Source organism: Lepidochelys kempii, chromosome 1 (genome assembly GCF_965140265.1).
Source record: "Lepidochelys kempii isolate rLepKem1 chromosome 1, rLepKem1.hap2, whole genome shotgun sequence".
Taxonomy (NCBI): Eukaryota; Metazoa; Chordata; order Testudines; family Cheloniidae; genus Lepidochelys; species Lepidochelys kempii.
Genome location: NC_133256.1, coordinates 217,294,041 through 217,320,846, shown reverse-complemented (window position 1 = coordinate 217,320,846; position 26,806 = coordinate 217,294,041). Strand labels below are relative to the sequence as shown.

General features: G+C 49.4%; 2 protein-coding genes across 8 annotated transcripts in view; one reads left to right on the top strand and one right to left on the bottom strand.

Annotated features, from left to right (window-relative positions):
• NRIP2 (nuclear receptor interacting protein 2) overlaps positions 1-24,317 on the top strand; it is a 30,808-nt gene extending 6,491 nt beyond the window's left edge. The window contains exons 2-6 of one of the 3 annotated variants that reach the window (XM_073314223.1): positions 5,993-6,172; positions 13,636-13,718; positions 14,203-14,330; positions 15,560-15,612; positions 17,362-24,317. In XM_073314223.1, coding sequence (XP_073170324.1) covers positions 5,993-6,172; positions 13,636-13,718; positions 14,203-14,330; positions 15,560-15,612; positions 17,362-17,454 — 537 coding nt within the window. In that variant the 3' untranslated portion in view covers positions 17,455-24,317. The other 2 variants (XM_073314215.1, XM_073314233.1) reach the window with 2 other exon arrangements.
• ITFG2 (integrin alpha FG-GAP repeat containing 2) overlaps positions 1-26,806 on the bottom strand; it is an 83,719-nt gene that overhangs the window by 32,716 nt on the left and 24,197 nt on the right. The window contains exon 13 of one of the 5 annotated variants that reach the window (XM_073314019.1): positions 9,195-19,975. The exons of the other annotated variants lie outside the window; for them this stretch is intronic. Coding sequence (XP_073170120.1) covers positions 19,863-19,975 — 113 coding nt within the window. The 3' untranslated portion in view covers positions 9,195-19,862. Of the gene's footprint in view, positions 1-9,194; positions 19,976-26,806 lie in introns of those variants that run through there. 5 annotated transcript variants of the gene reach the window in all.

Below are 26,806 nucleotides of genomic sequence, written 5' to 3'. Positions count from 1 at the left end.
CAGGGAAGCTAAATGAATTCTTTGCATCAGTCTTCACTGAGCCAGACTTGAGCCATTCTTAAGTGACAAATCTGAGGAACTGTCCCAGATTGAGGTGCGAGTAGAGGAGGTTTTAGAACAAATTGATAAATTAAGCAGTAAAGGTCACCAGGACTAGATGATATTCATCCATGAGTTCTGAAGGAACTCAGATATGAAATTGCATGACTACAAACTGTGGTATGTAACCTATTACTTAAATCAGCCTCTGTACCAGATAACTGGAGGATTGCTAAATGTGACTGCGATTTTTTTAAAAGGCTCCAGAGGCGATCCCAACAATTACAGGCCGGAAAGCCTAACTTCAGTACCAGGCAAATTGTTTGAAACTATAGTAAAGAACAGAATCATCAGACACATAGATGAAACATGATATGTTGGGGAAGAGTCAACACAGCTTTTGTAAAGGGAACTCATGCATCACCAAGCTATTAGAATTCTTTGAAGGGGTCAACAAATATGTAGACAAGGGTGATCCAGTGGATATAGTGTACTTTGCTTTTCAGAAAGCCTTTGACAAGGTCCCTCACCAAAGGCTCTTGAGGAAAATAAGGAATAAGAGCATGGAATAAGAGGGAAGGTCCTACTCACAGATCCATAACTGGTCAAAAGATAGGAAACAAACAGTTGGAGTAAATGGTCCGTTTTCACAGTGGAGAGAAGTTAATAGGGTCCCCCAAGAACCTATACTGAGACCAGTGCTGCTCAATATATGCATAAATGATCTGGAAAAGGGGTAAACATTGAGCTGGCAGAGTCTGCAGATGATACAAAACTACTCAAGACAGGTAAGTCCAAAGTAGACTGCAAAGTATTACAAAGGGATCTCACACAACTGGGTGATTGGGCAAGAAAATGGAAGATGAAATTCAGTGTTGATAAATGTGAACTAATGCACATTGGAAAACATCATCCCAACTATACATATAAAATGATGGGGTCTAAATTAGCTGTTACCACTCAAGAAAGAGATCTTGGAGTCATTGTGGATAGTTCTCTGAAAAACATCCACCCAATGTGTAATAGTTACAAAAGCGAACAGAATATTAGGAACCATTAGGAAAGGGACAGATAAGACAGAAATATATTGCCTCTATATAAATTCATGGTTCACTCACCTCTTGAATACTGTGTGCAGTTCTGGTCAGCCCGTCTCAAAAAGGGTATATTAAAATTGGAAAAGAGTACAGAGAAAGGCAACAAAAACGATTAAGGGTGTGGAACAGTTTCCATCTGAGAGATTAAAGAGACTGGGACTGTTCAACTTGGAAAAAATGATTGGGGGGGGGGGGGGGATATGCTAGAGGTCTATAAAGTTGTGAGTGATGGTGGAGAAAGTGAATACGTGCCATAGGCGCAGATTCTAAGGGTGCTCCTAGGCTCAAGCACCCACGGGAAGAAAATAGTGGGTGCTCAGCACCCACCAGCCACAGCTGTTCGGCAGCTGGGGGAGGGCGGAGAGCAGTAAGCAGGGGCCTTGGGCAAGGGGCTGGAGCAGTGGTGTGAAGAGGTGGAGCGGGGGCAGGAAGAAGTCGAGCAGGGGTGGGGCCTCAGGGAGGAGGCAGAGCAGGGGCAGGAAGAGACAGATCGAGAGGGGGGTGGGTCTCAGGGAAAGGGGTAGAGTGGGGATGGGGCCTCGGGGCAGAGTGGAGGTGGAGCACCCCAGGGGAAAAATAAAAGTCAGTGCCTATAGGAAGTGTTATTTACCCCTTCACATAACATACGAACCAGGGGTCACCCAATGAAATCAATAGGCAGCAGGTTTAAAAACAAACAAAAAGTACTTCTTTACACAATGCATTGTCAACTTGTGGAACTCATTGCCGGGGTTGTAATGATAGCCAAAAGTATAACAGGGTTCAAAAAAGAACGAGATAAGTTCCTGGAGGATAGGTCCATCAATGGCTATTAGCCAAGATGGTCAGGGAAGCAACCCCACACTCTGGATGTCGGAAGCTGGGGCTGGACGACAGGGGATGGATCCCTCAATAATTGCCCTGCTCTGTTCTCTATATGTGAAGTATCTGGCATCAGCCACTGTTGGAGGACAGGATACTGGGTAGATGGACCATTGGTCTGACCCAGAACGGACATTCTTATGTATGTTTCAGTATTACCGATCCTAAGCACTTAAAAATCAAGTCTGGCTTAAAAATCCTGAGATTTCTTTAAATAATAAAGGTTGGAATGTTTATCTCTGCCTTTACGGTACACTTGCTTCATGTTTTTCAGCTTCTCTCTGCAAACATGAGGGCTAGAAACTTATTTTAAAACAGAGAAAAGAAAGCTGAGATTCTCAAGTAATCACATGACTCCAACAGCTGAAAAATAAGACGAGCAATAAAACTGTGAAACTCGGCCACGTGTAATTGTTTTACATCATAGCTGGGAATTCTGATTGCTAGCAAAGGTGTATTTGCTTGGCAGGGCAGTGCTGCTAGTCCCCACACTTGGGATTCTGGGAGCTTGGGCCCTGCCAAGGTGGGACTCTCAGTTCAGGAGGTGCAAGGGAAAATGGGTGTGCTGTGGTTCACTGAACTAGTTTCAACTTCTGCTGGCTAAGGAGCAGCACTGACGGGTTCCACAGGGAACACTGCCCACCATCCCTGGCTGGGCCTTCTTCCTCCCCTCACCTCCCAACTCACCATCTGTCCAGTTCATCTTTTCTCTCACGGTGCATTTCTTGTCCTGTCTCCTCTTCATTCCCAGCTCTCCTTAGTGATGCAAGAGACAGAGATGTTCTCTGCGCTCAGAACAGATGCCCTTGCTGTCCCAAAGCTTAGCTCCCCATATCAATGCTTGACCCTCTCCTGGCCTGAGTGACAGAGGTAGCAGCTGGAGAGGGCTTGCGCTTCCTGTGGGAAAGTTCCCTGAGAGGGAGAGAAAAGCCCGTTGGATGCCAGACTGTGCGAGAGTATAAGGGGAAGAGAGGATGGGAATATGGAGTCCCTTGCCCTTTTCCCATGGCCCCAGTCTTAGCTGGCAGCCTGACTGGTATTGGGTTATAATCTAAAGCCTCATTACACCGAGCTGGAATATTTAGAGAATAAAATGAAATAGCAGACCTCCCTTTTAGCTTGTAGACTGGGATGCAGGGTGTAATTACTTTCATTCTTTAACCTTAGATGGTGTTTTTTTTAAAAATCCCAAAGCACTTTACAAAGCTATTATCCTTCCCATTTTATGGATAGGGAAACTGAGGCGGAGGGGGGTTGAATGTCTTGCCCCAGACCACGCAGTGCATTGTTGGCAGAGTCGAGACTATAGAGCGAGAGACCTGCTTTCATCACTGGGGAAGCTGCTAAATTAGAACTACAGTGGGCTCCATTTAAGGTTTAATCTAAAGGCTCACGTAGCCTTATGGTCAAGATCAAATTGACAACTAATGGGATGCAGAGGGATATGTTCTCTATAAGGATATTACAGTGTATCTTGCACTTGTTGGTAGATAGACTCAGTAGGCCTTTTCCCTCTCAGATATTCACACTGCATGGTGGTAAAAAACACCCTCAGGCCTAAACATCCACAATCAGAGAGCTGGATATTTCAGAGGAAGGTGGAAGCAGCCAGTCATTAGGGAGAGGCAGCCTGGCCAGATCCAGTAGTCCTCCTCTCTTCCTATGCAGCTATTACTGAGATCTCCCTGATCAGGTCAGAATCATCAGATCCCAGGTGGAAGGGTTATGGTCCCCACCACATGGAAAGCAGGCAGGACCACAGATTAGCTGCCCTGATTACTGGATTTTACTCAGCCCTTACTTAGGGACCGAGTAAACACTAGATGAGGACTTCAGTAGCTGCCTGATGGTGAAGTGAGCTCCCTTTGGAAGCAGCAGTCACCCCCTCCTACCAAGGTATTCAATGTTGTCTGACAAGTAGCTCTTCCCCACCCCCTCCTCTGCCTAGGCAGAGTGGAAGAGCAGAAGTTGCTACTATCCTGCGGAGAAGGGGGATAAGGAGAAGTACTTGGCCATTGATTTTGCTGCAGCTGCTCCCCTTAAGGAGTGAATATGGCCTTCCAGCAGCCCTCCTGCCATTACCCCTTGCAGGAGGTGAGACATCCTGCCACTGCTGGGAGGGAGAAGCATCTCTTTTGCCAGGCAGGCCTTAAAATACCCTAGAAACTCTGTTTCTAGTAAGCCTGTGGAGGAAGACACCCCCCCAGAGCTATAACTAGGCATTTTTAGCACCCAGGATGAGCAGACATGGTGGGTGGGTGAGGGAGGGAGGGGGAACAGTGTCACATGGCCCCCTCTATGTTTTTGGTTGCACCCACCCCAACCCTGACAGGCTGGGTGGCCCACTGAAATGAGTGAGGGGATGCAGGTGGCACTCCCTCCCCAAACCCCATCTGGTATTGCTGCACATCCCCCAGTGTTACTGCTCCCCCCCCAGAGCACACCCCACAGTTTGAAGATCTCAGTGGGGCAGTCACATACCCCCCCAAAATCTCTAAATTGTGCCCCCCAATCAACAGTTACATATCAGTGGGAAGCAAGCAGCTACATTTCCCCCCCCTTTTTTCTTCCAATCCCCACTTTTCCACCCTACACTTTGTGCCCCGCTTGCCCCAGTTACAGCCCTGCACCCACACATCACTCTGAGGCACATATTGTATCCTACTGTGTCCTTTGTGCTGCCGCACCAGGCTATGCGTGGCGGGGGGGGTCGTCACTCTGTGGGAGGGTTTGGAAGAGCGGACTTACCCCTAGCACACCTGTTTTGGGCCTGACCTAGCAGGCTCTCCTTTTCTAGCACCCCTGCCAACAGCCCCTCTGGCCCTGCAGTGGTCTTCCTTCCAGCCAAGTTATGCTTCATCTCACCCCTCCCCCAGGGCGGGCAAAGAGTCCAATGAACTCAAATATCACTCTTCACCCCTACCCAGGGATACTCTGCCAGACTCTTCACCCCTTCCTGGCCTCTACAGGCCTGTCCTCCCACTCACCTGCAGAGCAGTGCCTCCCAGCTCCAATTCAACAGCCTTTCTCCCCCTTGTCTCACGGTGTTACCACACCACCTTTTCCAGTGGAACAGTGGTGGATGGAGCCCAGGCCCTCCCTCTCCTCTGGGTTGCAGTCCAGGGACCCCATAGCAAGCAGCAAAGGTCTGCTGCCTCACACTCCTCCCTGGACTTCTTCCTACACTGCTCTTCCTTCAGACCCTTTCCCACAGCCCTGTCCCCTCCCTAGGCTTACTGTATAGCTGCCTCTCTTCCAGCCCTTCCACCACACCATAGGCACAAGCTGACCAGCTCTTCCCTTCTCACCCTACAGGCCCCTTTACCTCCGGGCTTTCTTCCTTTATGAGTACCACCCAGTTCTTCCCCCAGCTGGGCTTCATCTTCAGTTAGGCCTGGCCCACCCTCCAGGTGCAGCCAGGTACTCTAAGTGCTCTCTATCTCCAGTTAACTCTTGCATTACCTGTGTGGGTACCTGCCCCCTCACAGAGTGTGATAGGGCTGGGTTCTGTGTGTCTGCATGTGCATGTCTGGTAGGGTACGTGTGGAGGTAAATGGGTGTGAGGCGTGTGAGACTGACTCACTGTGGGACTGGATGTGTATTTGGAGATGGTGTGTCAGGAGGCTCTTCTCCTGTCGTGACTGCACTGAGCTCTCCAGAGACAAGGCCACGAGGGGGAGGACATGGCAGAGACAACCAGTCAACTGCATTTAATGTTAAAGCAGGGGCTGCTGTCTGAGATGCACTTGAAGTAGACAAACCACAGGGAGATGCTACTGTATGGAAGAGGCAATGGGGCTGGGATGGAGACTGAGCAGGACACTTCGGACACCCATGCTCTGTGTTGCCCCTGAGAGTATGTGGATCATCCAGGCCCAAAGAGCGTTTGCAGACTGCTTCCCTGGGCTAATAGAGCTGCTGGCAGTAGTGGTGATTTTCTGGCTCCTAGCCCAATACCTTGCTGAGAGTGTCCTTTTTCTTTGTGGTGGAGACAGCAGCCCCACAGTGTGGTACAACGGCGCCTCCTGGAGGGGAATCTGAACAAGCTGCGGGGGGAGAGCAGGGAATATACCACATGGGTTCAATCCCCACTGGTGAAGGACAAGGATGACAGGGCAGAAAAGAAAGAGAACGACAGAAGGAGAGAGACTGTGTCCCTGCTCGTACACTGCAAGGTAAGGACCTCTGCAAGTACACAGTGCCACTTTTATACACTCACTTATATTAGTGAGAGAAAATACTCACTGGATCCCACCTGCTCCACTCCCAGGGAACCAGTGCCAGAATGTTAAGTACAGGCTGTTCTCTCGTGCTTTTTGTCCAGTCTCATTTCAAATGACCCAAGCAGTGGAGGTGCTACCTTTCTGTTCTCCCTCCTGTCCTGCTATTCCTCATCCCTTTTTCTGTGTCTGTCTCATAGCGATTGCCAAACTGGATCAGACCAGAGTCCATCCAGTCCAGGATCTCCTCTCTGACAGTGGCCAGATTTCTTTCTTTCTTTCTTATGCTCATCAGAACAGCTATGTGTTCCCTGCTTGAATTTGAATCTACTTTATTTTGGTTTCTCCCATGGAGCAGGGAGCTCACCTAGTGCTGCATTTTGACTGTATGTGAGCAATTAGTAAGGATTCAAAAGATTTCTTCATTCAGTTGAACCCACAAACATTAAACAGCTCCACGGAGGTGGTGTTACTTTAGCTTCTGTAGTGCCTTTCTTCTTAAATTGTTCCATATAAGAAGGTCATCGTGAAGATAGCACCCCCAGCATCCCCTTGCAAGCTCTGAAGCAAGTCCAGAGGGTGCCCACGTATGTCTGAGCCACCATTTAAGTATGTCAAATGCTGTGTGATTAAAGTTATTGGATAACACATTGGATAGATCCAGTTTTTGGTAAATTTTAGGTGACTAGATTATGAAAATACATTTTAAAGCTACATTTAAGTTTCAGGGGCTAGCTTTAAATCCCTTAGTATACTTGTATTCAAAGACAAGACTTTCAGTAAAATATACGTCTTTGCACTTCCAGTTAGCACACTCAGGTACCACAGTTGTATACAAATGTACACACCATCTTCTGGAAAGTTTAAACCCAAGTATCTCAGGCCCACATAACTAATTATTTGTCTGTTTTGTTTTCAGACTCTTGCTGTTAGAGATACTCAGCCTTATCTACGCTGAGTTTTAGCCCCTGGAGTAGCTATGCTGCCATAACTGCAATAGAGCAAACTGGGACTTGCACTGGTGTAAAGTCATGGCTTGAGTTGTTGGACTATATATGGGTAACTAAACTGCTTGCTCAAGCCCCAAGGTAGTCAAGGCCTCAATTTGGTGAATAAAGGGGTTTGATTATTTTAACATCAGAGAGTCTATGTATTTCCATAAATGGAGAATGAGAGTGGAATTTTTTGGTCTTATGCTGGACATGTGTCGGGAAGGGAAATCCAGCCATAGCAACACGTAATGGAGTCTTTTACCAACCTTGGCGTCAGACCCTGCCATTGCCTCAGTTTCCCTTTTTGGGCTTCCCAAGAGCTGCACCCAGGCTCTCATGCAAGTTAAATAACACCCTTTCTTGGGCTCTGGATTATTACACCAGCATCACTTTGGTTTAAATGGAGTCTGTCCCAGCTCCACAGTTTCTTCAGCCACTTGTTGGGCTCAACAGTGCTTTCCCAAAACCCTATCCCTAATCCTGGGCATGGGCACCGCTTCCTTGCAGGTCTCCTTTTCCCTCTCAACTCCCTTGTATTTGCCTTAAAGCCCAACACCTGGGGGGAGGCATCTGCTAAGGCAAAGATGAGGCTGAGCCCTTTAAGGGCCAGCCCATCCTGTGAGGGGTAGTCTGAATTTCCATGAAAACCCCAGAGAATGTGTAACCCCTTCACATCAGTGATTCTGAAGCGCTGAAGACTGTTGTAGTCAGGCCTGTTTTGTTCTGCTTAGTGGTAGTCAAAGTGTTATTCACAGAGCTTTCTGGTGTTTCCACCTTAAGACAGAAACTCCTCTAGAGGAAATGTACACATTTCCTTTGGTCCTGTAACTTTTCTAACTCACTTCAGGGATAAAAACACGTGCATGGAAACAGTTGTTGTAGCTTTTGAGGGAGTCACCGGAAGGTTGCAGGTTCTGTGTAAGTAGTTAGGTCTGGGAGAAATATTTATTGCCAGCTGTGATTAGGGTGACCAGACAGGAAATGTGAAAAAATGGGACAGGGGGTGGAGGGTAATAGGGCCTATATGAGAAAAAGACCCAAAAATTGGGACTGTCCCTATAAAATCGGGACATCTGGTCACCCTAGCTGTGATGTTGTTCTTAAGAGAGACTGAGCACATCCCCAGGAAAGCCTGTTATATGTGCCAGAATCTGTGTGAAACTCATTCCTCAGCTCAGAGCTACTCTTTCTAGATTAGAGCCAAGCAAGCAAACAGAATATTATGTGGGGTGACGTGTGTCCTCATAATGTCCCTTGGCTGCAGTACTTGGCATATACTTGGAAATAAAGCTGACTGCAGATAGTCAATGGTAATTATTATGTGAGGATCCTCAGTCTACCATTATTTTCACTCTCAGGCAACTACACAGTTGAATTGCTTTTAGGGCCTTGGTTGGTTCCCGAGATCACAGACAGTGTCCAATAAACATAGTTTCTGCTGCAGAGTCATTGTGGCGTCTGTTTATTTGATTTATGCGAGTTCTTCAGACAGTTCAATAGCAAAGTGCCCCTTTTTCATCACACGGTTTGCCAGCTGCAGTTTTTACAAGGCATTTTGGAAAGTCAGTCACGTGACTGACATCTGCACACCAAAAGCAAGACGTTATTTTTGTGTATTGTTCATTTGGAAACAGACACTGAAGGAGCCCACAGTGTGAGGCTGTTTTTCCTCTGTGCTGAGCTTGGGCTGCAGCCACAAGACAGAGCTCAGTTGATGGAAGCAGCTGGCTGGCTTTGAAACTGACATGATTTCTGCAAAAATAGCTGTTTGTAAATGATTGATTCTTAAAAAGTCCTTCCCCTCCTTTCTTTCCTGGAAATTTGGTTAATAAACACTGAATAAACAATAATGGCATCTGATAGCTGCAGATTTAAAGTTTTATAGTAATTCTGAATAGGGTTGCCAACTTTGTAATTGCAGAAAACCGAACACCCTTGCCTCGCCCAGTGCGCTGAGGCCCCACCCCCACTCACTCCATCCCCCCCTCCTTCCATCGCTCGCTCTCCTCCACCCTCACTCACTCATTTTACCAGGCTTGGGGAAGGGGGTGGGTGCGGGAAAGGGTAAGGGCTCCGGCTGGGGGTGCAAGCTGCGGGGTGGAGCTGGGGCTGAGGGGTGGAGCTGGGGCTGAGGGGTTTGGGGTGCAGGAGGGGTCTCCGGGCTGGGGCTGAGGGGTTCAGATTGCAGGAGGGGGTGAGGGCTCCGGCTGGGGGTGCGAGCTCTGGGGTGGGGCTGGATGAGGAGTTTGGGGTCCAGGAGGGGGCTCCGGGCTGGGGCAGGGGGCTGGGGTGTAGGAGGGGGTGCGGACTCTGGGAGGGAGTGGGTGAGGGAGGGGGCTCAGGGCTGGGGCAGGGGATTGGAGTGCGGGCTCCAGGCGGCACTTATCTCAGGTGGCTCCCGGAAATGGTTGGCATGTCCCTCCAGCTCCTGGGTGGAGGGGCCAGGGGGCTTTGTGCATTGCCTCCACCGGCAGGCACCGCCCTCGCAGCTCCCATTGTCTGCAGTTCCCAGTCGATGGGAGCTGCGGAGCCTGCGCTCGGGGTGGGGCAGCCTGTGGAGTCCCCATGGCCATCCGTTAGCCTAGGAGCCGTAGAGACATGCCAGCTGCTTCCCGGGAGCTACATGGAGCCAGGTAGGGAGCCTTCCAGCCTGCATCAACTGGACTTTTAATGGCCCACTCAACAGTGCTGATTGGAGCTGCCAGGGTCTCTTTTCAACCGGGTGTTCTGAATGACTATGAGGAAGGCCTGAAACCCGGGTCTGCTCGTAGTCTTCATCTGCTCTTTCACCCAGACTGTGTTATCATTAGGGGTTCCTCTAGGGCAGGAATTATCCTCTGGCTTATAATGAGTTCATGAGACAGTTAGGAAACAGTCCAGTCCTTCAAAACATCACTGATCTGGTGGATATTAGTGAATAGTTAACTTTCTAAGAAACTGCCTTTCCACCACACTCTAAAACAAAGTCCATCCCGTGTGTAATGGCAAAAGCTCACCCCTTCCTGGAGTTTGGTTTTATTAATAAAGCAATTAATCATAACATTACACAAAGTGCAGCTCAAGCCTCCTTCTGAGGTTTGGCTGCTCCTAGGGTTCCTCTTTCAGGATGGCTCAGCCCACACCCTAGATCCTCTGTTCCTAGAGAGCCACACCCATTTCCCTTTTATCTGGATGGAGCAATGAGCTACCTGCCTCAGTTAGTCAGCAGAACCTATTTAAGCCTTTCCCAGCAGCATCAACACCTATTAATGGGATGGAATGTTTCAGCCAAATGCTGCCAGCCCATTGCAATCTTCACAGTCATTGGTCTCTATTGTAGTATACATGACACATCATAAAGATAGCACTGCACCCTACTAGCCAGTCAGGAGGCAGGATTCAGCACCTCCCCTGTGCTACAGTTTGGTATAATATATGTGAAGGCAGATGCCTTTGGAACACACCCTTTCACTTCATGCTTTATCCCATTTCTTTCCCTAACATAACGTCCCCCCGGTCCTGGGGTGTGTGTGTCAGTGTTTCATGAACACCCCATTCAGTGAGCATTCTGTGGCCGAGACAGCTTTTCAGCATTCTAAAGGAAAAAAGAGAGAAATTTGGATGCGGTTGGGTCAGAACTTGGCCTTCTGGGTACAGTCCAGTTCTGTGAGCGTTCACAGCAGGGACAGATGGTTGGCTCTTTCCATTTCAGTAAAAACAATGAGGAGTCCTTGTGGCACCTGTTCTCTTTCCAGCTGCCTTAAGTTTAGGGCACTAGTTTTTGCCATAGGCAGATGCTGCCACGATCCGAGGGGGGCCATGGGAGAGGGAATGAGCACACTGGAGAGTGGGCTCCTCTACTGGGCACATTCTGGTGCTTAACCTCAGAGGGTTGGAAGGTCTGGGACCTGTATGAAGTAATTGGCAGCAGTAGCTTCCAGGGAAGCAGCCCTGTCAGCCTCAGGAGGGCTTTTAGCTTCATTCTGTGAGGCTTTAACATCCTACTCCATGTGCCCATGTCCATTGTGTACAAAGAGGCAGGAGGTGAGCATGAATGGAGTACAGCTGAGTAGGTTTGTGCTCTGAATAGGCAGCAGCTTGGCTGGGTCTCTCAGTCCTTTCATGCAAAAATTCATCACAAGAAGAGAACAGGCCCGGCTGCTCAGCAGCATGAGATAGGACTGTTCATTTGCCACGGAGCTGGAATGGGAGGGATACTTCTGTGCTAGCGTGTACTGGTTGATAGACTCAGTGCTTTGGGCCTCTTCTGGGGCTGGTTTCTCTGCCTTGTTTTACATTCCAGGCATGTTGCTGCTGGGCTTGGAATATAGAGGTTCATGTTCTCCATTCAGCACCTTCCAACCCCATTCCCTCGCAGGACACCCGTGTTTTCCTGACTAGCATCCAAATGACTGCTTAGCACAACGGGAGGGATGCACCGTTTGGTAGGGTAAGCATCATGCTGGGAGTCAGGATTCCCTGAAATCTATCTTGGCACTGACACCCTCTATGACCTGGGTCCAGTCACTTAAATTGTCTGCCTCCCCGGGGCATTGTGAGAAATAGTTCATATTTATGAAGTGCTGAGTGTTATGATTAATTAGCTAATGTTTGTAAATCATTCTGAAGGTGAAAAGTGCTCTGTAAGGACTGCGTGTGTTTATTATTGAAACTGGGGATTATAGTGGAGAATGTGCCAGATTTAAGCCTTTGTAACTGTGAAACTCCCTGGACTGATTTACTTCAAACATACCTGGATGTTTAGAAGGGGAGCTACTCATTGAGATAGGCTGGAGGTTTCCAGTTTCAGTAGTTCTGGTCTTCTCTGTGCACACATTGTTTCGAGTTCATCACTAATACTTTTAAGTCTCGGACTGCTGTTTATTTTATGACCCCATTTTAGCTGCTTGTATTTTTCCCTCACAGCCTATTTTCTCCTCTCTCTCTCTCTCACAACTCACCGGCCATTTGTTTTCAAAATGAAATCTCATATTTGAGTTAGCCCTCCGGGAGGATTAATCTCTATAACAAGCTTGGAAAGAGTTGGTTTAGAAATCGGGAGGCACCTTAAAGATTAACAGATTTATTTGGGCATAAGCTTTCATGGGTAAAAAAACCACTTCTTATAAGATTTATAATAAATCTGTTAGTCTTTAAGGGGCCACCAGACTCCTCGTTGTTTTTGTGGATACAGACTAACACGGCTACCCCTCTGATCTTTAGAAATCGAGAAATTATGAACTCCCCCTTTCATTAACCCTTTTCTCTCCATTAGCTCCCTTGGCACAGAGCAGTAGATCGCTACCAGTGTCGTACTCAGGGTTAGACTAGGCAATCCTGCACTGGAGGTAGTACAGAGCTGTCCCTAAGGGGAGCTCTGGGAGGATTGCTGTTGCCTCCAGCTAGCCCACAGCACTAGCTCACACAGTGAAATGAAGAAAATTAACACACAGGCAAAATATATGGGAAATTTTCATGACAGCAAGATGTGTTGGTCTATAGAAGAGTCTTCCTAAGGGAAAGGGGGGAAATTTCATCACTTGGCTCATTTAAAATGAGTCCTGGACAAGGCCTTGGAGAGTAGGCTCTTGAAACAGGCCTGCACTGGCTGGGGGCAAGATGGATGGACTGGATGGAGCTAATATGACTTTTCCTTCACCATGTTCTGTAATTCTGTCCCATTTTTCTCTGATCATGTTTCCTATTGATTCCAGTGTCAATTCACACAGCTCCTGGCAACCCTGGGTTTTACAATCCCCTCCCAAGTACTGAGAACTGCTACTGCCGCAAGGTTAGAAAGCAATGCTACCATGGGCTGTGGGGAGGAGTGAGCAGGAGGCAAATGGTGATTGCTCCCCTGTGCTCCCTGGCTGAGTGCGAAAGGGAGAGGAGGTACAGCAGGGAAAGAGTCTGTCCCCTTCTAATTCCTGAATGCTGCAGTGGTTCCAGGGTAGGGTAGTCTGTCTCTTCCCCGTGACCCTCTCCCAGTACTCGCAGGAACTTTAGCTGGAGGGAAGAGAGAGAATTCACTCCAGGGGGATAGCAAACAAGAGTACAGTTTGTGGCAAGAGAATGCAAGACAATGTGGCAGGGGCTCAGTGGGTAGGCAGAAGGGAGAGTGAAACAAGGGATGATGCTATAGTGAGATGGAAGCAGACCCATCCTTCCCTAAAGATGCCAGAAGGGAAGGGGGTGGCAGGTTACTGGGCTTCTCATAAGAAGACAAATAGAGGAAGATGCTGGTGGAATGGGGTTCACAGAGTCTTGCTGGGGCCTCCATGGGTTCCCAGGAGCACCCCAACTTGTGGATGCTTATCTGAACCCCAAACCTTCTGATGTTCTTTTGTCACTAATTTTTAGGGATTTTCACACTATTGCCAGGGGTTTTTGTAAGGTTTGTGTCAGTTTAAGCCTGTATTAATTAACCTGCCTTTATGTTTCTTCTAGTGCCAAGGTCAGGTATTGAGAGCTGCTGTTAACACTGGCTGCCAGCAAAACCTCATTTCCATGAGCTGTCTGAAACGGCTGGGGTAAGAGCCTGGTGCAGAAGAGATGGGGAGTGGCATAGAAAACAAGGAATTGGGCATTAAAACCTGTGCTCACTCTGAATCTGAAATTACCACTTGCAGTTCATACCCCAAATCCCATTCACATCGGGAACCCCTGCATTCACACCCAACTGCTTAGAGTGTGGGGAGCCCAGGACTGGAATAGCAAGGGGGCTGCGGGGCAGGACTTAGGGGCATTGGCAGAGGGGTAACAATTTGGCTGTGGATACTGCATATCCCAAGATGACCAGCTGATGCTTTGCACCTGCTCAGTGGAACCCAGCCCCATAGTGCCTGTGGGTTACCCCTGGAGAATCTGGCTTCTGACATCCCCATTATACGAGTGAGATCCCCTCTCTTGCAGGCCAGTTCCAAAGAGACTGTGAAGTGCCCGTAACTAGTTGGAGCTCCCATTGTTCTTCCCCTCATGCTCATTTCAGGCAGTAACATCCCTTGTGTCTCACAGGCTGGAGGAAGTGTCCGATGCTGGCAATGGGGATCTCTCCCTTCCTGTCCCTAGTGTCGTTGGCCAGGTGGAGTGTGTGGAGGTGCAGCTTGGCCAGGAGAGAGTGGCGTGCTCAGCGCTGGTCGTGGGTGAGCACAGCAGAGCTTCCTCCCCCTTTCCAGATCTCTTCTTCCTTCCTTCCTTCCTTGCTGAGCACACCTAAATGGATCATCTAGGAGCAGGGGTTGGGGGGAAGGTCACATGACCCACGGGGCTGGGCCAAGGCACAGTCCCGTGTACAATGCAGAGACTTTGATCTTGCTGTATCCCCCTCCACAAGGAGGCTCTGGCAAATGGGGGCACTGGCTGAAGGGCAGTGGAGATGATGTCCTGTCAGGCCGCAGCCCCATCGTGGGCCATTTCGCTTTGTCTCCTAAAAGTGCCCAGATTGATTAGTTTGTCCTGCTCCGTGTCCAATTCCCAGGGGGCAGGGGGGACTAAAAGAAAGCATGTGTGTTACTGCCCCCAACTGGATGGAATGAGTCTGGCCAGCTGAAACCTGGAGATCCATTCCTTCTAGGGACCATGGATGTCTCTGTATCATTGTCCCCGGCTGCAGAAATGTATTGTAGAGGAGTCTGGGAGCCCCCGCCAGTGTCCAGAGGCAGGATCTTGTTGGGAGGAGCTGTAGGGAATGAAGCCCATTTAATAGGCATTGGAGGGGGTGGAAGGGAGGCTGCATTTTTTCCAGGTATGTGAACCTCTGCATACAACAAAAATAACAGATTGATTCTTCTTTCCGTCCCTTCTCCCCCATTTTATTTGTCTTCTCATCCATCCCTGATTTCTCCCGTTGCCTCTCTCTGTTCTCTTCTCCTCAGCCCGCTGATTTACTCCCAGTCCCCTTCCTGTTCATGCTCCTCTGTTGTCTCTTGCTCGCCTCACTATACCCCTGCCACACCCATTCTTCCCTCTTTTCTGGTTTCTCTCCCTCTCCTGACCCCAGCTCACTTTATTCTCGTCCCCTTCTCCTCTCTAGTTCTCCTCACCCTTGGTTCTGTCTCCTCTCCGTGTGGGAGAGTCGGACTGCTCCTCTGGCCTCTCTGATGGCTGGTTGTCTGTAGGAGCACAGGCAGTTAGAGTAGCACTTAACCCCTGCAGGCTGCAGCTGTGGAAAGGACAGCGTTTAGGCATCTGGGAAGATGGAGTGGCCACACTCTGCTGTGCCTAGCATGCTGACCCCATATGTGCCAGAGTTTCGATAACTTATAGCAAGTTCCAGCCATGGGTACAAGGCAGTCACTCAAGTGCTGCATAAGGGAGACAGTCAGAAAACACCTGTGCCTGAGCCTGACCCACTTCCTCTCTGTTTCCCCAGATGATGACATGGTGGAGTTCTGTCTCGGCCTCCAGACTCTGCTGTCTCTCAAGGTAAGGAATGGGTTCCCTCTCCTTGCATCTGAACGTAATGTAGGTGTGGTGGGACGTCTCGACGAGACCCCAAGCTGGGGCTACAGGAAGCATGCGATGCTGATGGCCAAACCCGCCTCCTGATCTCTGACTACAGCACGCTCTTAGCTGGTATGAGTCTCATGAGAATTGAACCCCTTTCCAGTCATTTGGAAACCTTATTGGATGAGGCAGTGGCTAGAGGCCTGTGCAGCCCTATTGGGAGACCTACAGTATCTCCCACTCCTGATGTGTCTTTCCAGGGAGCAGGGGAAACACTCTGCTAGCGGAAATGGGGAGAAGAGATTTCATCTCTCAGAAGTAACCCCTTCCTCAGAGTGTCTTTGCTGGATCTTGAAGAGCCCCTCCAGTCTCCATCATGCAGGAGGATGGGCCTGTCCATGCACGGAGTGCATAGACTTGGAATTGTTCTGTGGAGGGGGGCTCAGCTGGGAAATCTCTCTCAGGGGTTTTGTCTCCCCCCAGAGTAGGGACCAGAACCCAGGAACAAAGAGCATCTATGCCGGCCGTTCCCTTCCGGTGGGTGCTGATCACTAAATGACCCAGAAACACAGCCTGCAATTTAGATCCTGGCACAGCTTGAAGAGAAAGCCCCCTGTCTCGCTTTGCTGGCGAGCTCTCTTCAGCAAGGAACCATTAAACACCTACATACACAGCCCCCCTTACTGAAAACATCAGAGAAATGCTCCAGAGGAGAAAGAATGCTTTCTGGGGCTGGAAGAGCCCCTGTCCTGCAGGCAGAACAGGGAGAACTACCGAAGGAGAGGCCAGGGTGGGGGCAAGCAGAAAGAAACCCAAATGATAACCATGCTAAGAAGGCCTGCGAAGGCCTTGTAAATTGGCAAGGAGGAGGCAGCAAAGATGGAGGAGGCAGGTAAATGGGGGTGACCATTCCATTGGGGGGAAAAGATGGGGCTGGGAAGAGGCAGGAATGGGAGCGTAGAAAGGTAAGTGGGAAAATGGAGGAAGGAAGCAGGGAGCAATGAGGGAAGGGAAAGCAATGGGGAAGGGCACTGAGTGTCACTCAATGAGTGGGCTGGTGTTAGGCTGAGAGCTGAATGACTCCATGAACTGGAGGGAGGGGAAGAGACAGAACCAGGTGCACAGGGTGGGTAGGTGGAGGTAAAACAGTCAGTGTACCCTGGTGGCCATGTGGAGGGATGGGAGAGGAACCCAGTGGCAGAGCAGAGGGAATGAAGGCAGGGGGCTGGGAGCGGAGGGTGATTTGGAAGTTAGGCAGCCAGGTTGGAGTTGGATTCAAAACCAATGGAAGGTGATAGAGGAGGGCATGATGCCCTTGGCCACCCTAAGAAGGGCCATGTATACAATGTGCGAATAAGGCGGCTGTGCTGAACAAGGTGAGAGACAACCACCTGAGCAGGGCCTTGCTGGGGAGTGGGAGGGAGCGACAGCGAGGGATGGGAAGGAACAATGGAGGTATATTCAGAAGAAGAGGTGCAGATGTGTTAGGGGGATGGAAGGAAGAGAAGGCCGAGGGTAGGGAGCTTCTTTAGGAAGAGCAGCTGTGAATTTGATGGGAGGGTGCTGTCCAAAATCTGGCTTCGCGAGAGGGAGGGAAGAGGGGGGTGCTGATTACTAGATGCGCTCCAGCTTCTCCATGGTAATAGACGCCATGCAGCCCACGTACCCTGCTGATACCTTGTGACTGATACGTACTATGGGTAACCTGCTCTTGTCTGCCCCCATTAGTGCTGCATTGACTTGGAGGAAGGAGTCCTGAGGCTGAAAGCCCTGAGTGAAGAGCTGCCTTTCTTACATGCCTCTGATGAGCATGGGCAGTGATGGGCCGGCTCCCCACATCCACAGGGAGGAGACTCTGTGGCTTACCAGGGAAACCAGCAGCTGGGGCTGACACACCTGGACCTTGCTGAGTCCTGCGCTGAGGCGTCCATGGGGGAGTGAGGAGGTAAACAGGAGCCAGGTGCTGTCCCGCTGTTGTTGATGCAAGCTGGCCTCTTGTATGGAGAGTTCTTCCTCCCTGCAATGGACCCTCCTGCTTGTCCCCATGTGCTGAGTGGATATTTGTTCTCATTTCTCTCTGTGTCCCCGTTCTCTCGCTGGTTTCTGCTTCTGCCCTTTTAGTGACTTCTTTTTACACTGCCATGTATTGATAACATAGGTAGTGTCACTGCGAGCAGTCTCCAGGGGTTCCACCTGCAGAGAGATGATGGCTTCTTCTAAAGCCTCTGAAGATTGTTTTAAAAGTTTCCCTTCCCTTTTGGCCACAGATCTCCCTGGACAGGAGGGGCCTCTCAATCCCCTGCTGAATGGGAAGGGCCCTGTGGCCAATCCTCCCTGTCCTCTGGAGAGCTGGATTTCATTACCCTGCACTGGCTCCGAGCAGATTGGAAGGATTTTACTGGAAGCAGCTTAAATTGCAGTCACTGCATTTTGAGAGTTTTCATTCAAAGCAGGAAGACTTCTAGGAAATGCTGAGCTGAAACACTCTGGCAGTGTTTGAGCATACATAGGCGCCAGGCCTGGCCAGGCCAGCCTTAGCTACTAGACTCCGTATTGTATGAGCTCAAGTGCTAGTTTCTCCCCGTTAACTGTAGTAACTGGGCTGACACCCCACCAGCCATGAGCTCCAGTCACCAGATTTACACACCCATCAACTCTGCTTCTTCACTCTGAGCTCCAGGGATTCAACTTAGATACCACATGAACTCCAGGCCTACACCTGCCATCCACTCTCCTCCTCCAGCCTGGACCCTGGCGATTTGACACAGAGACACCATCAACTTCAACCACTGGACTTCCATACCCCATTGACTCTACATCTCCTGCATGAAAGCAAAGAACCTGACCCATTCCCAGTATCAGCTCAGGTCACAGAGTTACGAACTCATCTGGGATGGACAGGACCTTTGGTGGGTCACTTAGTCATTTCTTCTCCATACATGTGGGCCTGATTTCATTACCCTAAAAGCATCGCTGATAGATGACTATGTAGTCTCAAGAGACAGACACACCGCCACCATTCTGGGCAGCTCACACCTTTCCCAAATGGATGTATTGGTTAATTTTTGTTTCTAATCTTTAACTAAAATTTTCTGTTCTACAATTTGTGCCCAGTTACATCTTGCCTCCTCAGCGACTAATGAGAATAATTGATGCCAGCCCTCTTCATAACATCCCTTCATCCACTTGTAGATGGTTCTGACGTCCCCTCTCTGCCATCTTTTCCCTGGACCTAATTGGGTCTCTTTGTGGGTCTCACTTGTCAAACATTTTATTGTTTCTCCTGTGCTCATTTGAGCACTCCAATTTATTTATCTGTCTTTTTTTTGGTAAAAGGGTTGCCCTAAACTGGATGCAGGACTCTGAGGCTTAACCAGTGCTAAGAAGAGTGGAATAATTACCCTGCTAATTTTACATATAATACTCCTGTCAATGCGACTCAGAATGGCTTGTGCTCCTCTTAATGGCAGTGTTGTACTGTTGACTCTTATTCAGTTCATCACCCATTATATCCTTCTCTCTTTTTCTGTGGCATGGCTGCCTAGTTCATTGTTTTTACAATTGTGCATCTGATGATTCCTTCCTATGTGAAGCACTTTACATGTCTTTCTTGAGTAATACCAATGATTTAAAGGCCTTGTCTCATATGTGTCATGATTGTCCTGTATTATGATCCTATCCCTCTGCAGTCCCTCCTGGATCTGTATTGTTTGTGCATCTGAATCTTTAATGACAATACTGACTGGTATTGGAACCTCCTTCAAATTTGACATTGACTCTTGAATGAATACAATTTGTTAAATGTGTTATTCATTTTTAAATCCCATTCTGTAACAACTCATCTAGTCCACAACTCTCAGGTTTCACTCAGAGGATGGCTTGTGGAAATGTATCAAATAAGCTGTTGAAATCAATAGCTATTATGTCCACTGCATTTCCTTTATCCATTAAGTTTATTTCATGAAACTAACAAAACCTAAGAGCTCTCTCTAGCTCAGACTGAAGTCAATGGGAAGCTTTGCACTGATTTTAATGGCAGTAGGATTGGGTCCCATGGTAAATTGGCATGATTTTTCTTTGACAAATTTACTTTGCCTATTATTTATTACTTATTTTTGTGGAGGTGTTCAATAGTTGGATGCTCTGTTAGCTGTTTGAGCAATATACCAAGTATTGCAGATAAATTTACTCATCTGTAAGTCCTGGGAATCCCCCTCCTTTGCTCTCCTTCAAAGCATCCTTTGCTCCTTCTCTGCCCTTCCACTGGCTTCACATTTCTTCAGTTCTGATACTTCTGCTAATTCCGATTGCTCGGTGGGGTGAATTTCACCAGGCCCTATGGCTGTGAATACATTTAGGTTATCTTGCTGTTCTGTAATCCCTTCCTTTCCATAATGAACCATTTCAACTGCTGCCTTTGGCTTGTTTGTTCTCCCCCACATCGGTAAGCAGCAGACCTGCCCTTTTCTGCCATCTTCTTGCTTCCCACATAAATATTATAATGATGGTTTCTTGTTTCCTTTGCTAGTATTCCCTGATTTTGTGCCTTTGCCTTTCTGGCCTCTCCTCTCCTCCTCCCTTAGTAATCATACATGTTCACGTGCTTGCATGCGGCCTCCATGCCAATTGTGTTGAGGGTGTTTCTGCTTGATTCCTACATCAGTGCGTGGGGGACTCTAATCCCCAATTTGTAATCAGCATCATGGCAGCAGACATGCTCTTCCACTCTCCTCCCTACTGTGTCAGGTAAATGTCTGGTATTTCCTCTAGGTCACTCAGTACTGTGCCCTCTGGCATTTACCTTCTCCCTGAACATTGTGGACCTTTCTGTAGATAACTACTGCAGCATTTCCCCCCAGCACAGTCTAGATTGCCAAACCCTGACCCAGCCCCAACTCAGAAAGGGCAGCAGCAATACAAGCAGCGAGAGCTGCAGGCCTGAATACAATGGGTTGGGATCCCTTCTGCCCCTTCCTTTGCTCCCCCACTTCATTGGGAACTGAATCATGGTGTGACCCGAGCTCTCAATGCCTCCTTTCCTTTGCATCAGAAATGGAACCTCTGCCCTTCTCCCCTGCTGGACTCCGCCCTCCCATGACAGCATCAAACGAGGCAGCGTTGCCAACTTTCACCATTTCACCATAAGGTTTGGTGTTCTTCTTCAAGCCCCAGCTCCTGGAATCATTTGATTACATGAGAACCTCAGCTTGATTTTTTTTTAAAAAAAGTCAGTTTCATGGTGCAGTAACTCAAAAACTAAAGTTTCAAAAACCAGGTGACAAATAAAAAGAAGCCCAAAGAGATTCCTGGTCAAATCTCATGCGTTTCAAGCCAATCCCATGATTTTCCGGGGCCTGACGTATGATGTTGGAGCGCTTAGGGTTGGCAACGCTGATGATGGCTTAATACTAGTTTAACTCTGGAAAAGGCTCACGTGCATTCACAAATGTTTTTTTCTCTTCAAGCCATTGCCAGTGCTTAGTCATCCATGTTTTCCTGAAAGGCACCAAAGACTAAAGGCCTCTTCCACTGGACAGGAAAACCAATCAAGAATTAATATTTGAAGCAGGATTTTACTATGAACTATAAATACATTAAGGGGGTCACTACTAGGGAGGGTGAAGCGCTAAGCTAAAGGACAATGCTAGCACAAGAACAAATGGCTATAAACTGGCCATGAACAAATTCAGGCTGGAAATGAGAAGAAGGTTTCTACCCATCAGAGGGGTGAGGTTCTGGAACAGCCTCCCAATTGGAGTTGTGTGGGGGTGGGGGGGACAAATGCATTAGTTTCAAGAGAGAGCAAGATGAATTTATGAGTGCGATTGTATGGTGGGGGTGCTTGTTTTGGGGCGGTGGGCACAGCTAAGCAGCCCCACAGCTCACTTCTGGTTTATGTCCTGTGTTCCTAAAGCGCATGCTTCAGGGCTTCAGCCGATCACCTAAAGGGGTCAGGAAGCAATCTTTTCCCCCCAGTGTATTCTGGGAGGTTTTTTTATCTCTTTCCTCTGAAACATGAGGGATGGCCACGGCTGGAGATGGGACCCTTGGCAGGGTGGGCCAGGGGCTCTGAAGTGGCACCGAGCATTCTCTCTCTCAGGGGCTTGGCTGGCTGGGTCTTGCTCACATGCTCAGGGTCTAACCAATCCCCCCAGGTCAGATTGGCAGGTAGCTTATGGGACAGGGGGATTTGCCTTCCTCTGCAATGTGTGGGTGCAGGTTGCTTGCCAAGATTATCAGGGTATATCTCACTTACTCATTTCCCTGCCATTGCAGGAGGCTTGGGCACTGGTGCACTTGGTCCCTTCTTTTCTCTGCCTCTGGCACATTATAGTCTAGTCTCCTGTGGGCTGTAATATTTTGGTCTCATTTCAGTTGGTGGGTTTAGTGTGTGGGTGCTGGTGGTCTGTGAGGTACAGCAAGTCAGACTAGACTTGGGGGGCAGTCAATTATTTTTTGTCAAGGTCCAAATTTCTTGGTCAAAATATAGTCAAGATCCAGAGAAAATAATAACAATAAATAATAATAAAAAGATTTTGCGGTCTGTTCAAAAGCACCTGGCAGTCTGGATTTGGCCCACGGTCCACTTATTGACTAGGTGATCTAGTGGTCTCTTCTGGCCTTAAACTCTATGATTACCTGACCAGAGCATTGGCCATCTAGTGTGGTCTCCTGCCTCCAACACGGGCTCCGAAATAATGCTTCAGAATAAGGCACGACATCCCCCTACTGCACACAATTGTGCACTATTATACCACCGGGGGAGCGTCTTTCCTGACCTCCATTAGTGATCAGATCATGCCCTGAAGTACGGGGGCTAAACGGAGCCAAGTCAGTGTCACTGCAGATGCGACTCTTATACACAGAAATGTATCATTCTGAACGGGAGCCAAAATCTGTTCCTAGAAAGTGCTTTCATGCACCCAGCCTAAACGCTGCTCATCACGGTCCTGGGTTGTGCCCCACAGGGCTCTGAAAGTATTGGAAATCAAGCCAGCCACCGATCCCAGCCAGCACTCAGAAGGCTACAGCATCTCTAAATGCCAGACATTTGGTTACGCACACACGTACCACGGGGGTGCTGTTTAACCCCCCGTTGCTCAAGGAGCTAGTGGGCTCTCAGTTGCTGGTACAGACTTGCAGCCTCGATGGTGTTCAGCTGGGAAGCATCTAGAAGTATTAAAGGTCATTTGGGCTCTGAAAATTGTTAAAAGCAGCGTCATGGGCATCCATGTTTATCATCTCTCAGGAACAAAATATCTTTTTGTTTGTAAACTGAGCACCATGAACTGGGGTCGGTAAGGTCCAGATCCTAACTTCTGTTGATTTCAGTGTAAGTTAGGAGCCTATATTCCTTCAGGGATCTGGGTCAGCCCTGCAAACTGCCCTGGGATCTAAGTCAAGCTCGGCTCGTTCTTTCTCCTCTGTCATCACCTGTGATAAAGATTCTGCCCTCGGTGACACAGTGGAGTCCGAGTGCCACCAGTGGATTTGCACAGATGTCACTGATCATAACTTAGCAAGGCCGGAATAGAATCCCACTCCCTCTCTCAGCTATGTTCGCTCTGCAGGGCGAACAGGGGCCAAAAAGGGGTCCGAGCAGCAACCATGACTTGAATGTACCCTGGGAAGAAGGGGCCATGGTCAGTCACTTTTCATCGTAGAGCCCCACTTTAGTGGAAGTTATGGCAGTTAGACTCATGTGGGGCTGCCACCATCAATTGCTGGGTTGGGACATGAAGAGAGGGAGAAGGTGTCTCTTGGTACAAAGGCAATATAAGACTGCCCTGGTTCTCTCAGCAGGAGACAATGCTCCTGTTTTGTACAAGGAGTTCTTATCCTTGCCTATCCTCCTGTGCCTGTAATGGGAACAGGGGAAAGAAGGGAGTAAACAGGAGCGTCCACAGGCTTTGAGTGCCAGGAACAATCTAGAGTTGGTTGAAAAAATGGAAAAACAATTTCACCCTCCAAAATTTTTTGATATTTTTGTTCTTCAGTTTTTAAGTTTTTCCTTCCCCCTGCATATCTCTTTCTCCCCCCACTTTTTTTTGGGGGGGGGATTGATTTTTGAAAATGACTGAAAAGACAATGAGAGAGGGTAAAAGGGAAAAAATGATAAAAACATCAAAAGAAATGGAAAACAGATAGATAAACTGTGAAATGGACAATTTTGCATGAAAATTTTAGATTGGGACCATTTTTGGATGAAAACTCTTTTTGCTTAAGAAGTAGACCACCAGCTTTACAGCACTGTGTTTGTAAATGAGGCCCTCCCTGTCTTTTGGACAATGCAGTCCTCCGCAGCAGGTGCTCAAGTGCTTGTACCCATGTGACCTCTCGACCAAGCTCATCAGGGGGAGAGGGGGGGTCCCAGGTCAGAGCGTCATGCTGAATGGCTCGCACTTGCCCATCACGGCATTCATTTGGGTACATGTTGCCCAGTCTGCTTGGAAGCAGGTCCCCATCAAAGGGTCATCTCTCTGCATGAGCCTCTCCCTGCCTTACTCAGTTTCCTGTCCCACAGCAGCTACACTTGGCTCTCTTCCTTGGCAACAGTTTGACCTGTGTGGCAGTGGCTGTGTTTTGTATGAACATGCTGCATCCATGGTATCAATGCAGTCATTTGTGCTCCCTTGTCTCCTCTGTTGATAATAAAGATTTCTGCTTCAAGCGGGCAGCCAGAACCAAGTCATTCTCTGTTGTTATTGACCCGGCTCTGCAAACAGCTGCTCTGCAGGCAGGTGGCTGGGAATGCTTTACAATAGCCCGCTGACCGCCCTACCACAGCCTGGGCTCAGAGCAGTTGGAAGCTCTGCCAGCCTGACCCTGGCGTTGGCAAATGGAGTGTTCCTGGTAGCCAGCTGTGGGAACCCTTTGGTGACTGGGGCCCCATCAGGAGAATGAGATGTAATCAGAGCTGGGACATGTTTCTGCTAGCAACTCCTGCCCACCAAAGTGGGATATGCAGGGACCAGAGCTTGATAAGCGGCACCAAGCTGTGGCCATGCAGAAACAGGGCTATATCTGTGTAGAACAGTCTTTTCATGACTGCTCTATGTTGGGGGGGTGCGTGTGTGAGAACGCACCCACACAAGAAGCGTTACATGAGCACAAGAGCAGGGCCATCCCTAGACATTGTGGTGACCTATGCAGCCCCCTGCGGCGGGGCTAGCCCCAGGCCTCTGGTGGGGGGTGGGGGTGGGGGGCAGGCTGTGCTCAAGATCTGTGGGGGACAGGAGCAGGCTTGGGGGGCAGGGGGAAAACCACCCCTCAGCACGAGCCAGTGGAGAGGGTTGGGTCCGGGTTGCTCCACTTCCCGCTGCCCGTTGAGTGCAAGGTGCTCCCAACCCCTGCTGCAGTCCCCTGGGGCATAGCTCAGGGGAAGGGGTGGAGTGGGGGTGGGGTGGAGCAGGGGCAGGAAGAGGCGGGGCAAGGGCAGGGGCTATGGGGAAGGGGTGGAGTGGACACGGGGCGGGAGCAGCTTTCCTGTCCAGCTCAGCCGGCTGGGGGATCGGGCTGGCTGCTGGAGCAGCACGCAGCTGCATAGGGCACGAGGAAATTTGGCACAATTTGGTGCCCCAAATTTCCTGGTGCCCTACACAGCTGCATAGTTTGCATATGGGTAAGGATGCCCCTGCAAAAGAGCATGTGTGGAACTGGAAGTATGTATATTTCTGTGTGTAATTGCATGCCAAATGCAGGGAGGGGGCTCATTTCTGTCACAAGTGGCTATGTGCCCACATCACAAAATCATCAGAGTCCTGTAGGATTGGCCTTCCATACTCTGGAGTAACATAGCAGGGGGTGCCACAAGTCAGGAAAGAGGTGCATTGGCAGAGATGCACTGAGGAAGCCTATGTAGAAAATCTGCTTAGCAGAGCCCAGCTCCATTGGAGTCTCTCTCAATGCCACTTTCACTGGTTTGAAAATACAACAAATTGAAACCATACAGGCACAGCTAGGGAGAAAATATCTGACACATACAGCAGAACCTTCCTCCCCCTCTGTAACAGCATAGGCTCCTTCAGAGCTCCTCTGGCTGCTTGTGGGGAATGTAGCTATTTTTGCCACTTTATTCAACTCCAGGGACTTGGGTGAACGTTCCCTGGGATCAGACTAGGGTTGCCAATCCTCCCGGTTTCAGCAGGAGTCTCCCGGAATCACGCCCTATCTCCCAGAGGCTATTGAAGCCACACCGGGACATTTTAGGGGCTGAAAGTCCAGTGGCGCAGCAGGGCTAAAGCAGACTCCCTGCCTGCCCTGCGAGTGGCACGGGGCCAGGGCAGGCAGGGAACCTGCCTTAGCCCCACCGACCAGGAGTTGCCAGAGGTAAGCGCCTCCTGGGTGGAGCCTGCACCTCACACCCCCTCCTGCACCCCAGCCCTCTACCGCAGCCCAGAGCCCCCTCCTGCACCCAAACTCCCTCCCAGAGCCTGCTTCCCTGCACCCCCCATCTGCACTCCAACCCCCTACCCCAGGCTCAGCCCAGAGCCCCCTCCCACACGCTGAACCCCTCGGCCCCAGCCCAGAGCCCACACCCCCTCCCCCCCACCCCAGCCCGGCGAAAGTGAGTGAGAGTGGGGGAGAGTGAGCAATGGAGGGAGGGGGGATGGAGTGAGCAGGATAGCGCCTCGAAAGGGCAGGGCAGGGGCGGAGCCTTGGGGAAGGGGCAGGGCAAGCGTGTTTGGGTTTGTGTGATTAGACAGTTGGCAACCCTAGATCAGACCAACATCTGTGGCAGGAGCTTTCTCCACCACTTTTACAGAGATGAAATTATACTACTGTTCAATGCTCAGCCTCAGAAGCCATGCTGGGAGTGCCGAGTTTTGGCTGTGCTGGAAATAATGATCATTGAGTCTTCTGCAAGGCCTGACTGTGCTGGGGCTGGAGACCATAACAGGCTGGGAACCTGGAGGTAGCATGAGGGTGCTAAACTATGGCATGTTTTATAACCTTGTGGGGTCTCATATCCGCTAGAAACTGACAGAAAGTTAAAAACACAGCCCTGAGGAGTGGTTCCCACTACGCCATCACCAGCTGGCATGGTGTGAAACATGGCCGGTCCCTGTTTACAGCACCTGCAAAGTCCTGCTCAGTATTGCGTTCTAGGGCATGTTCTAGTGAAGACATACCCTTGGATAACAATCCCCAAGGCTTCAGCCCCTTACCAGAT